Raw genomic sequence first — 17,409 nt, forward strand, 5'->3', positions numbered from 1 at the left:
TTTGCACGCATCTTCTGGACACGTTATTCATAAACCGTTCTTTCTGTGGACGCTGGTGGAGCCAGAATCAGATATGAGGCACTGATTTAAAGCCGTCTCAACGTTAAAAGTTCATACATGCTTTTCAGCCGGTCTGGGTGTCTAGTCTCATATTCACTCAGGTCCACTGTGCTAAACTCACTGAGGGCTAAGTGTATAAAGCTGTATGGATTAAAAAGCACCGAGTTTTTAACGAGCACAGAACGTCATGAAGTGTGTCAGACTCGTTAGAATTATCTCTGTTTTACACCTACAAGAACACACACAGGTCATTTTAGGGGTCCCCACTGTTTACAGCTGTGTGACACGTGTTAGGGTTGCTATTTATTTATAAATTAAAACAAGTTATTTTAATAATTACACCTTCTTGATCCACCAATTTAGCAGTAATGGTTTTTAAATCAATTATCTAGAACTCCAAGCACCGCGGAAGCGCTCGTCCCCACAGTCGTGCATGAAGGCTGAGGTCATATTTTGAGGTGAGCCCTCTGTGTCTCTCGGTTCTCAGAGATCTCATTCAGCTCATGATCTCATATGAAGCTTCTAGCTGACGTCACTGGTGTGACCGACTTTATTCTGAGGTCACTGAAAAAACAACTCAAATGGATTAAATTCCATTTTAGTGGACGTTCCCTGATTGACAGCGTGTGGTTTGATGTTCTGTAAAATGCATTGATCATTAAAAACGTCTCTGGTGTTTCCTTTATTATCAGTAACACCAGTGACTAGTATGGAGAGACAGGACAGTGGACCTTCCTGTAGAATGACCCTTTAATGGAACAGGAACCCTGTTTGAGGCTCATATAGATGAACTTCAGATGGACATCAGTTGTTCATGCAGCATCGTGTTCCAGGCTGAATAAAACCGGCCGAGTTGCTTGTTACCACATTAGGTCGTTTCAGGCAGATCTGACGAGACCGGTTAGGGCAGGTAGAGCACCTGTGAGCTAGAAGCGAAAATAAAAGTGAACACTTTGTGACTTCAGCGTCGTCTTCTGACCTCTGAGGAGCCCGGGAGCAGAATGAGTCTGGATCAGGGGTCTGAGAGCGGAGCAGACTCTCTCCGTCTCCCGATGGGTGAGTAAAGATCCCATCGTTCGGTTTCCAATGTGGAGTAAAATCAGCAGAGTGGCGTTAGAGCTGCCGCACCTCGACTGATCAGGGTTACGCTGTAAAAGTGGCTCATAAGACCAACCAAAAAAAAAAAAAAAAGAAGAGTTTGACTGAAAGAATCGTTCATTCAAGTATTTATTTAGGTTAAATGACATTGGTTAATTTACTTGTTGCTGCATGAAGTATACATATGAGGAGAGAGCCTGAAATCTCTGTAAAAAGTCAAATCTGCTCAGAACTCATATTGATCTCACTGTGAACTGGCTGTTTTATTAACTCCGTGGACTTTAAAAACAGCATTGCTGAAGAAGCATTGACGTTCTTTGTCTTAGTGTTTCCTAATTAGTTTGTTTTTTGTGATCTAGTTCATCAGCAGCACTGAATCTCTGCATGTCTGGTTAACATGTGAATCGTTTTATTAATGTAGACAGTAACTGAACACTTTACAGGTGCGTTAGAGGTTCTGTTTGATCTGCCAGGATGGTCCGTTGTACAGTGAACCGCTCTGAGCCTCAGATGTTTACACACCCAGCCAGCATATCTCCAAATCTGTCCCACTACCGGGCGGAGAAGGAGACGGGTTTCTCTGCTTGTAAATCTCCACCAGGTGTTCAATAAAATGACCATGAAGTGTCAAGGCTCCCAGGTTGGATTGATGGATCTTCTTAACATTTGGGTCGTGACCCCTGATGAAGCAGACAGTTAGTGTACCAAGCAGGTGTTCACAACAGGCATCAATCACTTTATACACAAGCAGCCCTCAGATCTCTGATACAGATTCCTGATTCAGGTCAGTTCTGTCAGCTGTAACCCTGTAATCGGAGGCTGGACTTCAGCCTGGCTAGTGTTCTGTCACAGCCTCTGAGAGAGTGACCTAAAATAAGTGTGAATCAAAGTGATTTTTACACAAGCCAGCCGTCAGAAACACAGTGACGAGTCAGAAAACTTTACGGTGACTTGAAAAACGTCTGTCAGTTATCAGAACGTTGCTGTGAGGAAAAACCACATTCTACCCAAACCTGCTTAACCACATTTTACTCCAACTAATGCCCTGCCCCCTACTGAACCTGCCCACTGTGTACACATGAATGTGACTATAGGATTGTGGTGTTGGCACAGAAGAAGATGGTAGGTATAGTGTAGTGGGTATATAGTGGTTGGTATAATGTAGTGGGTATATAGTGGTTGGTATAGTGTAGTGGGTATATAGTGGTTGGTATAGTGTAGTGGGTATATAGCAGTTGGTATAGTGTAGTGGGTATATAGTGGTTGGTATAGTGTAGTGGGTATATAGTGGTAGGTGTAGTGTAGTGGGTATATAGTAGTTGGTATAGTGTAGTGGGTATATAGCGGTTGGTGTAGTGGGTATATAGCGGTTGGTATAGTGTAGTGGTTATATAGCGGTTGGTGTAGTGTAGTGGGTGTTATAGTGTAGTGGGTATATAGCGGTTGGTGTAGTGTAGTGGGTATATAGCGGTTGGTGTAGTGTAGTGGGTGTTATAGTGTAGTGGGTATAAAGCGGTTGGTGTAGTGTAGTGGGTATATAGCGAATGGTGTAGTGTAGTGGGTATGTAGCGGTTGGTGTAGTGTAGTGGGTATGTAGCGGTTGGTGTAGTTTAGTGGGTATATAGCGGTTTGTGTAATGGGTATATAGCGGTTGGTGTAGTGTAGTGGGTATATAGTGGTTGGTATAGTGTAGTGAGTATATAGTGGTTGGTATAGTGTAGTGGGTATATAGTGGGTTATATAGTGTAGTGGGTATTTAGTGGTTGGTAGAGTGTAGTGGGTATATAGTGGTTGGTATAGTGTAGTGGGTATATAGTGGTTGGTATAGTGTAGTGGGTATATAGTGGGTGATATAGTGTAGTGGGTATATAGTGGTTGGTGTAGTGTAGTGGGTATATAGTGGTTGGTATAGTGTAGTGGGTATATAGTGGTTGGTATAGTGTAGTGGGTATATAGTGGTTGGTATAGTGTAGTGGGTATATAGTGGGTGATATAGTGTAGTGGGTATATAGTGGTTGGTGTAGTGGGTATGTAGCGGTTGGTATAGTGTAGTGGGTATGTAGTGGTTGGTGTAGTGTAGTGGGTATATAGCGGTTTGTGTAGTGGGTATATAGCGGTTGGTATAGTGTAGTGGTTATATAGCGGTTGGTGTAGTGTAGTGGGTGTTATAGTGTTGTGGGTATATAGTGGTTGGTATAGTGTAGTGGTTGGTATAGTGTAGTGGGTATATAGTGGGTGATATAGTGTAGTGGGTATATAGTGGTTGGTGTAGTGTAGTGGGTGTTATAGTGTAGTGGGTATATAGCGGTTGGTGTAGTGTAGTGGGTATGTAGCGGTTGGTGTAGTGTAGTGGGTATGTAGCGGTTGGTGTAGTGTAGTGGGTATGTAGCGGTTGGTGTAGTGTAGTGGGTATGTAGCGGTTGGTGTAGTGTAGTGGGTATGTAGCGGTTGGTGTAGTGTAGTGGGTATGTAGCGGTTGGTGTAGTGGGTATATAGCGGTGGAGTGGGTATATAGTGGGTGATACAGTGTAGTGGGTATATAGCGGTTGGTGTAGTGTAGTGGGTATATAGCGGTTGGTGTAGTGTAGTGGGTATATAGTGGTTGGTATAGTGTAGTGGTTATATAGCGGTTGGTGTAGTGTAGTGGGTATATAGTGGTTGGTGTAGTGTAGTGGGTATATAGTGGTTGGTGTAGTGTAGTGGGTATATAGTGGTTGGTGTAGTGTAGTGGGTATATAGTGGTTGGTGTAGTGTAGTGGGTATATAGTGGTTGGTATAGTGTAGTGGGTATATAGCGGTTGGTGTAGTTGCTATGTAGCGGTTGGTATAGTGTAGTGGGTATGTAGCGGTTGGTATAGTGTAGTGGGTATATAGCGGTTGGTGTAGTGTAGTCGGTATATAGCGGTTTGTGTAGTGGGTATATAGCGGTTGGTATAGTGTAGTGGTTATATAGCGGTTGGTGTAGTGTAGTGGGTGTTATAGTGTTGTGGGTATATAGTGGTTGGTATAGTGTAGTGGGTATATAGCGGTTGGTGTAGTGTAGTGGGTATATAGCGGTTGGTGTAGTGTAGTGGGTATATAGCGGTTGGTGTAGTGGGTATGTAGCGGTTGGTATAGTGTAGTGGGTATATAGTGGTTGGTGTAGTGTAGTGGGTATATAGCGGTTGGTGTAGTGTAGTGGGTATATAGCGGTTGGTGTAGTGTAGTGGGTATATAGTGGGTGATATAGTGTAGTGGGTATATAGTGGTTGGTGTAGTGGGTATGTAGCGGTTGGTATAGTGTAGTGGGTATGTAGTGGTTGGTGTAGTGTAGTGGGTATATAGTGGTTGGTATAGTGTAGTGGGTATATAGTGGTTGGTATAGTGTAGTGGGTATATAGTGGGTGATATAGTGTAGTGGGTATATAGTGGTTGGTGTAGTGTAGTGGGTATATAGTGGTTGGTATAGTGTAGTGGGTATATAGTGGTTGGTATAGTGTAGTGGGTATATAGTGGTTGGTATAGTGTAGTGGGTATATAGTGGGTGATATAGTGTAGTGGGTATATAGTGGTTGGTGTAGTGGGTATGTAGCGGTTGGTATAGTGTAGTGGGTATGTAGTGGTTGGTGTAGTGTAGTGGGTATATAGCGGTTTGTGTAGTGGGTATATAGCGGTTGGTATAGTGTAGTGGTTATATAGCGGTTGGTGTAGTGTAGTGGGTGTTATAGTGTTGTGGGTATATAGTGGTTGGTATAGTGTAGTGGTTGGTATAGTGTAGTGGGTATATAGTGGGTGATATAGTGTAGTGGGTATATAGTGGTTGGTGTAGTGTAGTGGGTGTTATAGTGTAGTGGGTATATAGCGGTTGGTGTAGTGTAGTGGGTATATAGTGGTTGGTGTAGTGTAGTGGGTATATAGTGGTTGGTGTAGTGTAGTGGGTATATAGTGGTTGGTGTAGTGTAGTGGGTATATAGTGGTTGGTGTAGTGTAGTGGGTATATAGTGGTTGGTGTAGTGTAGTGGGTATATAGTGGTTGGTATAGTGTAGTGGGTATATAGCGGTTGGTGTAGTTGCTATGTAGCGGTTGGTATAGTGTAGTGGGTATGTAGCGGTTGGTATAGTGTAGTGGGTATATAGCGGTTGGTGTAGTGTAGTCGGTATATAGCGGTTTGTGTAGTGGGTATATAGCGGTTGGTATAGTGTAGTGGTTATATAGCGGTTGGTGTAGTGTAGTGGGTGTTATAGTGTTGTGGGTATATAGTGGTTGGTATAGTGTAGTGGGTATATAGCGGTTGGTGTAGTGTAGTGGGTATATAGCGGTTGGTGTAGTGTAGTGGGTATATAGCGGTTGGTGTAGTGGGTATGTAGCGGTTGGTATAGTGTAGTGGTTATATAGCGGTTGGTGTAGTGTAGTGGGTATATAGCGGTTGGTGTAGTGGGTATGTAGCGGTTGGTATAGTGTAGTGGGTATATAGTGGTTGGTATAGTGTAGTGGGTATATAGCGGTTGGTGTAGTGTAGTGGGTATATAGCGGTTGGTGTAGTGTAGTGGGTATATAGTGGGTGATATAGTGTAGTGGGTATATAGTGGTTGGTGTAGTGGGTATGTAGCGGTTGGTATAGTGTAGTGGGTATGTAGTGGTTGGTGTAGTGTAGTGGGTATATAGCGGTTTGTGTTGTGGGTATATAGTGGTTGGTATAGTGTAGTGGTTGGTATAGTGTAGTGGGTATATAGTGGTTGGTGTAGTGTAGTGGGTGTTATAGTGTAGTGGGTATATAGCGGTTGGTGTAGTGTAGTGGGTATGTAGCGGTTGGTGTAGTGTAGTGGGTATGTAGCGGTTGGTGTAGTGGGTATATAGCGGTTGGTATAGTGTTGTGGGTATATAGCGGTTGGTGTAGTGTAGTGGGTATATAGTGGTGAGTGTAGTGTAGTGGGTATATAGCGGTTTGTGTAGTGGGTATATAGTGGTTGGTATAGTGTAGTGGGTATATAGTGGGTGATATAGTGTAGTGGGTATTTAGTGGTTGGTAGAGTGTAGTGGGTATATAGTGGTTGGTATAGTGTAGTGGGTATATAGTGGGTGATATAGTGTAGTGGGTATATAGTGGGTGATATAGTGTAGTGGGTATATAGTGGTTGGTGTAGTGTAGTGGGTATATAGTGGTTGGTGTAGTGTAGCGGGTATATAGTGGGTGATGTAGTGTAGTGGGTATATAGTGGTTGGTATAGTGTAGTGGGTATATAGTGGTTGGTATAGTGTAGTGGGTATATAGTGGTTGGTATAGTGTAGTGGGTATATAGTGGTTGGTATAGTGTAGTGGGTATATAGTGGGTGATATAGTGTAGTGGGTATATAGTGGTTGGTGTAGTGGGTATGTAGCGGTTGGTATAGTGTAGTGGGTATGTAGCGGTTGGTATAGTGTAGTGGGTATATAGCGGTTGGTGTAGTGTAGTGGTTATATAGCGGTTGGTGTAGTGTAGTGGGTGTTATAGTGTTGTGGGTATATAGTGGTTGGTATAGTGTAGTGGGTATATAGTGGGTGATGTAGTGTAGTGGGTATATAGTGGTTGGTGTAGTGTAGTGGGTATATAACGTTTGGTGTAGTGTAGTGGGTATATAGCGGTTGGTGTAGTGTACTGGGTATATAGCGGTTGGTGTAGTGTAGTGGGTATATAGCGGTTGGTGTAGTGTAGTGGGTATATAGTGGTTGGTGTAGTGTAGTGGGTATATAGTGGTTGGTTAGTGTAGTGGGTGTATAGTGCAGTGGGTATATAGCGGTTGGTGTAGTGTAGTGGGTGTTATAGTGTAGTGGGTATATAGCGGTTGGTGTAGTATAGTGGGTATATAGCGGATGGTGTAGCATAGTGGGTATGTAGCGGTTGGTGTAGTGTAGTGGGTATATAGCGGTTGGTGTAGTGTAGTGGGTATATAGCGGATGGTGTAGTGTAGAGGGTATATAGCGGTTGGTGTAGTGTAGAGGGTATATAGCGGTTGGTGTAGTGTAGTGGGTATATAGCGGATGGTGTAGTGTAGTGGGTATATAGCGGATGGTGTAGTGTAGTGGGTGTATAGCGGTTGGTGTAGTGTAGTGGGTATGTAGCAAGCACCGCGGAAGCGCTCGTCCCCACAGTCGTGCGTGAAGGCTGAGGTCATATTTTGAGGTGAGCCCTCTGTGTCCCTCAGTTCTCAGAGATCTTCTCATTCAGCTCATGATCTCATATGAAGCTTCTAGCTGACGTCACTGGTGTGACCGACTTTATTCTGAGGTCACTGAAAAAACAGAACTCAAATGGATTAAATTCCATTTTAGTGGATGTTTCCTGATTGACAGCGTGTGGTTTGATGTTCTGTAAAATGCATTGATCATTAAAAACGTCTCTGGTGTTTCCTTTATTATCAGTAACACCAGTGACTAGTATGGAGAGACAGGACAGTGGACCTTCCTGTAGAATGACCCCTTTAATGAAACAGGAACCCTGTTTGAGGCTCAGAGCCTCCTGCCTGGAGCTGTTTCAACAGTACTGTAAGAATGTACAGAAACCCCCCAGTGGGCAAGCCAGGGGCAACAGTGGCAAGGAAAAACTCCCTCAGAACTGAGGAAGAAACCTTGGGAGGAACCAGGCTCACCAGGGCCTTTTTTGTGATCTAGTTCATCAGCAGCACTGAATCTCTGCATGTCTGGTTAACATGTGAATCGTTTTATTAATGTAGACAGTAACTGAACACTTTACAGGTGCGTTAGAGGTTCTGTTTGATCTGCAAGGATGGTCCGTTGTACAGTGAACCGCTCTGAGCCTCAGATGTTTACACACCCAGCCAGCATATCTCCAAATCTGTCCCACTACCGGGCGGAGAAGGAGACGGGTTTCTCTGCTTGTAAATCTCCACCAGGTGTTCAATAAAATGACCATGAAGTGTCAAGGCTCCCAGGTTGGATTGATGGATCTTCTTAACATTTGGGTCGTGACCCCTGATGAAGCAGACAGTTAGTGTACCAAGCAGGTGTTCACAACAGGCATCAATCACTTTATACACAAGCAGCCCTCAGATCTCTGATACAGATTCCTGATTCAGGTCAGTTCTGTCAGCTGTAACCCTGTAATCGGAGGCTGGACTTCAGTCTGGCTAGTGTTCTGTCACAGCCTCTGAGAGAGTGACCTAAAATAAGTGTGAATCAAAGTGATTTTTACACAAGCCAGCCGTCAGAAACACAGTGACGAGTCAGAAAACATTACGGTGACTTGAAAAACGTCTGTCAGTTATCAGAACGTTGCTGTGAGGAAAAACCACATTCTACTCAAACCTGCTTAACCACATTTTACTCCACCTAATGCCCTGCCCCCTACTGAACCTGCCCACTGTGTACACATGAATGTGACTATAGGATTGTGGTGTTGGCACAGAAGAAGATGGTAGGTATAGTGTAGTGGGTATATAGTGGTTGGATAGTGTAGTGGGTATATAGCGGTTGGTGTAGTGTAGTGCGTATATAGTGGTTGGTGTAGTGTAGTGGGTATATAGCGGTTGGTATAGTGTAGTGGGTATATAGCAGTTGGTGTAGTGTAGTGGGTATATAGCGGTTGGTGTAGTGTAGTGGGTATATAGCGGTTGGTATAGTGTAGTGGGTATATAGCGGTTGGTATAGTGTAGTGGGTATATAGCGGTTGGTGTAGTGGCTGTATAGTGTAGTGGGTATATAGTGGTTGGTTAGTGTAGAGGGTTTGTAGTGCAGTGGGTATATAGCGGTTGGTGTAGTGTAGTGGGTATATAGCGGTTGGTGTAGTGTAGTGGGTATATAACGGTTGGTGTAGTGTAGTGGGTATATAGCGGTTGGTGTAGTGTAGTGGGTATATAGCGGTTGGTGTAGTGTAGTGGGTATATAGTGGTTGGTGTAGTGTAGTGGGTATATAACGGTTGGTGTAGTGTAGTGGGTATATAGCGGTTGGTGTAGTGTAGTGGGTATATAACGGTTGGTGTAGTGTAGTGGGTATATAGCGGTTGGTGTAGTGTAGTGGGTATATAACGGTTGGTGTAGTGTAGTGGGTATATAGCGGTTGGTGTAGTGTAGTGGGTATATAGTGGTGTAGTTAGTGTAATTCCCTCTCCCTGCCTTTTTTCCGACTATACGACCGCCCACATGTCGAGCTCTCCTGCTACCTGCTTCAGACCAGCTGCCCACGCCCCAGCTACCACCACCTGCCCTGGACTAGCTGCCCACCCTACACTGATATTCTCATAGACTCCCAGCTATTCCTAATACCAATATCACTGCTATTAATATTAGTAGTGTAATAACTCTGTAGGTAGTCTGACCAGAGGATGGGTCCCCCCTGGTGAGCCTGGTTCCTCCCAAGGTTTCTTCCTCAGCTCTGAGGGAGTTTTTCCTCGCCACTGTTGCCCCTGGCTTGCCAACCGGGGGGGTTTTACATTTTTTACATTCTTGTTAAAACTCTGTCTTTTCTGGAATTCTGTGAAGCTGCTTTGTGACAACATCCATTGTACAAAGCGCTACAAATAAATTTGATTTGATCTGATTTGATCCAAGACAGACGTCCCCATGCCCTATTTTTATTTTATTTAAACGTCTTATGCTATAAGTCGATTGTCACATTAATGATTCTGGGATAATTGTGACACATTTAATATGTAAACTACATTTAGCAGGTGGTAATAAAGCTTTTCAAATGAGCCATTGTTAATGTTGAATTACTGAGGTTGAAGCCAGGAAACGTATTCTCTGAAAGGGAACTGGTTTGAGCTGAACATTTGTGGGAAAATGTACAATAAACTTTTTTGACATTCTTTAAAAAGCAAAATATTGTGTATAAATTTAATAAATAGCACCAAAATACAATGCATACTTTTGTAATCATGAGAAAATCATTTAATATTTGATATTTCCAGTCTCTGTGAAATCTCTTGGGTGCTGGATCCGTACTTCGCTGGTTTGTGATTTAGAATTGTGACGTATGCAGCTTTGGATATTTATCGAATTTCCATTATAGCACAGCACATATTAGACAAAGAAATGTAACGTCTTGTACAAATACTCTTCTCGACTGTCTGTTCTCTGTTTTGTAGAGCTCAGAGCTGTGGTGTTCGGGGGGAAGTTTGCCGGGAAGACCACGCTGATTAATGCCGTATTTGGAAAGGGTTTCCTGCTGACAAAGAAGAGGACTGCTCAGTGTGAGAAGGTACAGGGAAATGTGTGTGGAAGAAAGCTGACGTTGGTTGACACTCCAGGCTGGTGGAAACATTTTCCATTGAGCGACACTGCAAACTTTCTGAAAAAGGAGCTTGTTCAAGGAGTTTCTTTTTGCAAGCCAGGACCCCACGCGATCCTATTGGTCATCGAGATCGACATTCCATTCACAGAGAAGCACAGGACAGCTGCAGTGGACCACCTTGCACTCCTCGGTGACCAGATCTGGACACAGACTCTTGTGCTGTTCACTAGAAGCCGCTCTCTGGGGAACAGAACTATTGAGGAGCACATTGAAAAAGAGGGAGAAGCTCTAAAGTGGCTGATAGAGAGATGTGGCAACAGATATCATGTCTTTGACAGTACAGTCTTAGACAATACATCTCAGGTGAAACAGCTGCTGGAGAAGATTGAGGGCATGGTGCAAATAAATGATGGTGCTCATTTCCAAATTGAGACAAAGATACTGGAGGAGGCTGCAGAGTGGAAGACAACTGTGATGACCAGAGCAGAGTCCAGAAAGAGAAAACAACAAGAACGACTTGACAAAGAGGGTAAGGTATAGTCAGCTGGCACCCTTTAAAGATGGGTGAAAAAGATCATGAAAAAATCTCTGAAACATGAAAAAAGCAAACCTTTAATTAAAGTGAATTTCATCTTTAAGTTACAGCTTGCCAATTTGTGCAACCTTCTTTTGCCAACATAACTGTTTTCTCCTGTAACGCTTGAGAATACTAAATGCACAGCAAAACTACAAAACAGTTAGTGTCTTATTTTCAGAGTTAATTAACTACAAGGACATTTTTTCATGACATTCATTACAGACACACTTGGTAAGAGAGTTGAAGACAGCAAGACCAAGATTTTAAAATGGGAAGCAATTTTCAGTTGGATTTAGATTTAGTTAGAATTTGAATACATTTTTCAGATGATTGCCCTGCTAGAAGGTCCAATCACAAAATGCTCTCCTGACCTCATCTGTGCTTTGGCATCCTGTCCATGAATATCACAAATAGAAGTGAAGACAAGGCATAACATTTTCTAAGGCATAACCACTTTAAGCAAGCTTGCCAGATGCAGTTCTCCAGCAAGAACCGGAGGACCTCCCCCAGAACATTTAGGGAAAATGGCCATAAGCCTTCTCCAAGTCCACGAAGCACATGTAGACTGAGTTGGCAAACTCCTATGCACAGTTAACAACCTATGCAAGGGTGAAAATCAACCCCCAGAGCTTGCCAACTACCTCAGTGATTCCACCAGTCTACCCTGCCATCTGATCCAACTCCCTACCAGATGGTGATTAGTGAACTTTGGCCCAAGGAGCTCTGGTACCAAATACACTTATGAACACACTTGTGTTCAGTCAGAAAGCCAATAACAATTCAGCATTCAGGTTTAGATTGGGCAGGCCATTCTTCCCAATCACTCTGTCCTGGTTTCCCAGTCATTGAAGTCTCCCAGCATGACTATGGGTTCTGTAACTGGGGCCCTTTTCAGAGCCCCATGCACTTGCTAAAAGAAGGTTTGTTTAGAATGTTTAGTTGATACAAGCTCTAACTCCTTCCCCCTAGTGAGGTTACATTTCACGTGCCAAAAGCTAGTTTCCACTGCAGTAGTCCATGCCACCAAGAACCCCCCAAACCCCCACCATCCCCCCGCCATCTCCCTCTGTGTAGATGGCGCCAGTCCCCCATGCTGAACTATGTGGGCAGTGGGCCGACATGGTCCCCCTACTTTGCCTTTTCAGGCTGAGCCCAGGTGGGTTACATGAGCTGCCAAGCCACCAGGCGTTTGTTGAGGAACGCTACCCCAGGCCTGGCTCATGGGGTAAGTCCTGGTAACCCTCTACCATATACCAAGGTACACAACATATAATGCCCATTATTCATAGGGGATTTTGGATCATTATAGTCTGCGTCTTGACTCCACACATTCTAGCTTTGTAGACCCTGCCAGGAGCATACAACTCCAGATAACATACTTCTGATGATCCCTAGTCTATACAAGCCTTTCTGCCACAGCAAGGCCCCAATCTAAGAAGGTCAAGAATGGATTTCATTATCAAGAATGGAACCATTATGGAGCTGACCTTTTCCTGTTTATGAGTATATGAGTTATATTTTATTGTTCTCTGTAAAATGTTGTACTTTTTTCCTCAGAGCTGAGAATTGCGTTGCTGGGTTGGGTGGTTGCTGGGAAGAGTTCAGCTGGAAATACCATCCTTAACAAAAAAGTGTTTGTTACTGATCAAAGTACTCTTAAATGTCAAAGTGGACATGGGGAAGTGGATGGAAGATCAGTAACTGTGCTCGATACACCCAGCTGGTTTAAGTACTTTCCTGCTCAGTACACGCCAGCATGGATAAAGTCTGGAATTTTTAATGGTGTATGTCAGACTCTCACCCCCCCGCATTGCATACTTCTAGTGATTCCTGCAGATACATCATTCCACGAGGAACAGAGAAAAGTCATTGAAGAGAATATGAGCTTACTTGGAGAGCAGGTGTGGAAACACACCATTTTACTTTTCACATCAGGTGACATACTTGGAGACGTGACCATAGAGCAGCACATTGAGAGTGAAGGTGAAGCTCTGCAGTGGGTGGTCGAGAAATGTGAGAACAGATATCACATCTTCAACAATGAGGAGAGAGAGAATCGTGTTCAGGTTACGGAGCTGCTCCAGAAGATTGATCAGATGATGGCTCAAAACAGTTCATTCCAACCGAATACTGACACGACTGGTGGAATTCAGACAAAGCAAGAAGAACATGCACAAATAGAGACTACTGATGAATATAACCTACAGGATATTGTCCAATTCGTGGATGAGGAATGGAGAAGAAGGGACAAGGAGCTTTGGAAAAGGGTTTCAAAGGTGATGAAGGACATAAAGGCACAAAGGGGAAGTATGGATTTCCCTCTTGACCGTGAGTCTCCTTATGATATTTGTATAAGCCTTCCACTGTTTTTAACCTGTTATAATAGTAATAACGTTACACATTTTCTCCAGTGAGTGAGACGAGATTAAACACAGAGACAGAAGACCACACTGATGAGAAAGTGTCTCAAACAGAGGCAACAGAGTTCTGCTGTGAGTAAATCAGTCCACCTGTTTGCTGTATTGTAAACCTTTACCAATTGCACTGTCCAAAAATTGTCTGAATTGCACTGTGTTCAGGTCTGTTTTATATTGTACAAGAACATCATAGTCTAGCGCTGATGTCACTGTGACCCTGTGTCTTCATTCAGATGTAGGAGCAGTTCAGGATGAGGCTAAAAGCAGCCTGAAACTCAAGGATCACATTAAAGAGATGCTTGATCGGGAGTGGAGCAGACGAGAAGAGGCAGTGATGGGAAGATTTCTGGAAATGTTGAGCGAGCTCAGACATGGTGAGCAACAGGTCTTCACCTGTAAACACAGTAATGAAACAAACTCTTAAGCTGTGGATTTGACCACAAGCAGTTTTAGATGGTAGTTAGATGATTAGATGATGGAAACCAGCCACCTGTTATGGTTTTATGCTCTTACAACAGAAATAACTACATATTATTTGCAGTAGGCGAAACGTGTTTAAACACTGAGACAGGGGACAGCGTTGATGAGGAAGTGACTCAAACAGAGTCCTGCAGTGAGTAATTCAGTTCATCTCTTTGCTGTATTGTGAAGTTTTGCTAATTGTCCAAGAATTTTCAGAATTGTGTTGTGTTCAAATCTGTTTTACAAGATAATGACGTCTCTGTGTCTACATGCAGATGTAGGAACGGTTCAGGATGAGGCTGAAAGCAGCCTGACACTGAAGGATCAGATTAAAGAGATGCTTGATCGAGACTGGAGCAGACGAGAAGAGACACTGATGGGGAGATTTCTGGATATATTGAGCAATCAGGCATGGGGTGAGCAACAAATCTTCAACTGTAAATTACTAAATAAAGTTTGGTGTTCTGGTGTGGGTCCCTGAAAATAAACTGATGACATTATGCTGTCCTTTAGGGAAAAATAGACACTCAAATACAAATTGAAGTTAGTTGTTCAAACTTTTTCACCACAGAACTCTGAGATTCTGTCTTTGATATGCAGCACTGCTCTGCCTCAGGGTGGCGCTGTAGCAGACTGGTTCACCCAGTTGGTCCTTCATAGTCTAGAAACTGTAACTGCCCGGATTCCTCTGAAACACTTTCCAATGAGCTGCAGCAGATCTGAAAATCGGAAAACTCGCCCAGTTTCCCAATAGATTGGAGTGAAGAGTGACTGTTCCTCATTCCTCACACTGAAGACCAGAGAGGAGATGAGGAAGATCTCAGTTACTGTGAGGAAGAGCGCAGAACCGCACTAGAACAGAGACTCTACAGAAGAGGAGACGAGGAAGGTCTCAGTTACTGTGAGGAAGAGCGCAGAACCGCACTAGAACAGAGGCTCTACAGAAGAGGAGACGAGGAAGATCTCAGTTACTGTGAGGAAGAGCGCAGAACCGCACTAGAACAGAGGCTCTACAGAAGAGGAGACGCGGAAGGTCTCAGATACTGTGAGGAAGAGCGCAGATGGGGGGAGTGTCGGGATTTTTCACACTGATTATAATGAACTCAAACTATGGATTTAATCACAAGGACACTTTTAGACGATAGATGATAGAAATGGGACCGACAGCTAGTTGTTCAGTTTGTATCCGTGTACTGACCTCTCTGCTCTTCCTGTTTTCCACAGAGATCCAGTCTGATCCAACTGACGATGACAAAGAAAGAGCCCAAACCAAAGTCTCGCAGTGGTTACAGAAGTACTCTGAAGGATATTCGTCGGCTTCAAGCAGTGTTCAGTCACACAACTGACGTTTCGGGGACCTTTTTTGACCAGATTAATCACGACTACCATAACGAAACGTGTAATCAATCCTGCTGTACTGTGTTTCTGTAATTTAAAGGGGAATTCCAATTTTCTGATTGATTTAGACTTTGAGACATAAACAGTCATTCAGAGTGATTCTCTGTCAAGAGTCACATTTCCTTACAGTGCTGTCAGATTTGTTTACAGGGGTCAGCATGACTCAGCACAAATATAACCAGTTTATTCACCATGTAAAATTACCACTGAACCTACACGATTCTTCTGAGTTTTATGTGGAATATTTATGCTAAAACTGACAATCTGAAAAATCTGCTTTTTTTGGGGCTTATTTTGCCTCACAACACCCTTCATGTATCCCTTCACCATGAATGGATTAAAGGGGACCTATTGTGCTTTTCCGGGTTTTCTCCAGAAACCTTAGACCTACAGCAGAGCAGATGGGCAGACGTCTCACGCTGTGCTTGTTTTGGCCAGCAGAGGGCGAAGCTACTGTCTACTAACCACTTCTACTCTCTCGCCTAGTTTTAAATAAGGCTGCTGTGTAAAACTCCAAAAGCTCACAAGTGTCCAGTGAGTCCAGGGGTTAAAGCAGGGGTGGAGTTATGGGACTGAATGGCACCACCAGGTGATTGGTGGGCTCTGATTTGTACAGGCAGACATATGACTTATGGCATATGCTGTCTGTCCAGCTGCCTAGGGTTTGGATACTGGGGCTACAGCTGCAGGCTCGCTTTTTACTGCCCGAGTGTTTAATGTGGATTTAAATTATGGGCTTAATATCTCAAACTTTCATAAATGTATAAATAAACAAACTGTGCTGAACCATTTTGTCCATTGTCTTTATTGTGTGCTCCATAGTTCACCAGCTTCAATCATCGTAGCAGCTACTGTGTGATTTTCTGACACATTTGACAGAGCTGATTAGTTAGTATCCAGTTTTATCAGTCAGCCTTCGCCGAAGTCTGTTACAGTACAGCACTTATCATGGTCAAAATACACTGGAACTGACTCCTTTTTTATTTCAGGACTTAAATATTACTAACTTTGTACATCAAAATAACAAATTAACCTATAGGTATATATGTATATAATTGCTATACATTAAAATCATTTAATTCAGAATGAAGTTCTCACAAAATTGAGCTTGACATTCTAATAAAATTGAATATGCAGACTAAAATTCTGATAAATATTTAGAGTGATGTTCTGATATAATTAATGTCCAGAATGAAGGTCTAATAAAATGAATATCCAGATGCAAGTTCTGATAAAATGAATATCTAGAATGAAGTTCTATCAAAATCAGTGTCCAGAATGAAGCTCATATGAAATAAACATCCAGAACCACTTTTTAAATAAAATTAACATCCAGAACCACTTTTTAAATAAAATTAACAGCCAAGATAAAGTTCTCATACAATTAACCTGTAGCACCACTTTCTAATAAAGTATATGTCCAGAATGAAGTTCTAATAAAACTGATATCCAGAATGACGTTCTAATAAATTAACCTACAAAATGAGTTTCTTTTAAAACGAACACCCAGATTAACTTTCTAATAAAATTAACTTCCAGAATGAATTTCTAATGAAAAAGCTCCCGAATTCCTTTCTATTAGAGTTAATATCCACAATTACATACTAATAAAACTCATATCCACAAAATGAACATCCAGAATGAAGTTGTATTATAATTACAGGAAGTGGGGCTGCATCCCCATCCCTCATGGCCACATGGTGAGCAGTTAGATCCCAGTGTTCTGAAGTAAATGCGTCCCAAAGTCTGAAAGTCAGTGAGGAACATTAAGAATCGCTATATTTTCTGCAGTTCAGCACTTTTTAGTGTTTTACTGTAAAATATGAGGAATTCTGTGTGAACAGCTGCTCAAAGCTGAGTTTGCTGGTCAGGAACTTCTTCTTCTTCTTTTGGCTGCTCCCTTTTGGGGTCGCCACAGCGGATCATCTGCCTCCACCTTGCCCTATCCACTGCCTCCTCTACTGAAACTGTCACGACTCAATCACTTGGTAAAGTTTAGGTAGAGTTCTGATTGTTTTAGTAGAGACAAAATGGAATGTATAATCATTATTTTGAATAAAATGATCATAATGAAGGTTTAGAGTTACATCAGAGATTGGTTATCAGCTTGAACCAGCTCAGTACAATGATGCATATGTTCGGTTCGAGGTCTGGAGGTTTTGTTTACATCTGTTATCAGAACAGACTGTG

General features: G+C 42.8%; 1 protein-coding gene across 2 annotated transcripts; it reads left to right on the forward strand.

Annotated features, from left to right (window-relative positions):
- The first annotated feature begins 1,045 nt into the window (after positions 1 to 1,045).
- LOC108415318 (GTPase IMAP family member 8-like) lies at positions 1,046 to 16,005 on the forward strand. 2 transcript variants are annotated; one of them, XM_017688344.2, is made up of 8 exons: positions 1,046 to 1,116; positions 10,220 to 10,894; positions 12,500 to 13,270; positions 13,354 to 13,434; positions 13,593 to 13,733; positions 13,901 to 13,972; positions 14,097 to 14,237; positions 15,046 to 16,005. In XM_017688344.2, the coding sequence occupies exons 1-8, from the start codon at positions 1,062 to 1,064 to the stop codon at positions 15,165 to 15,167; spliced, it is 2,058 nt and encodes a 685-aa protein (XP_017543833.2). In that variant the 5' UTR covers positions 1,046 to 1,061; the 3' UTR covers positions 15,168 to 16,005. The 2 variants fall into 2 exon arrangements, with proteins under 2 accessions (XP_017543833.2, XP_017543834.2); XM_017688345.2 differs by having other exon boundaries at positions 13,904 to 13,972.
- The last annotated feature ends 1,404 nt before the right edge of the window (positions 16,006 to 17,409 follow it).

Source organism: Pygocentrus nattereri, chromosome 11, assembly GCF_015220715.1.
Source record: "Pygocentrus nattereri isolate fPygNat1 chromosome 11, fPygNat1.pri, whole genome shotgun sequence".
NCBI lineage: Eukaryota > Metazoa > Chordata > Actinopteri > Characiformes > Serrasalmidae > Pygocentrus > Pygocentrus nattereri.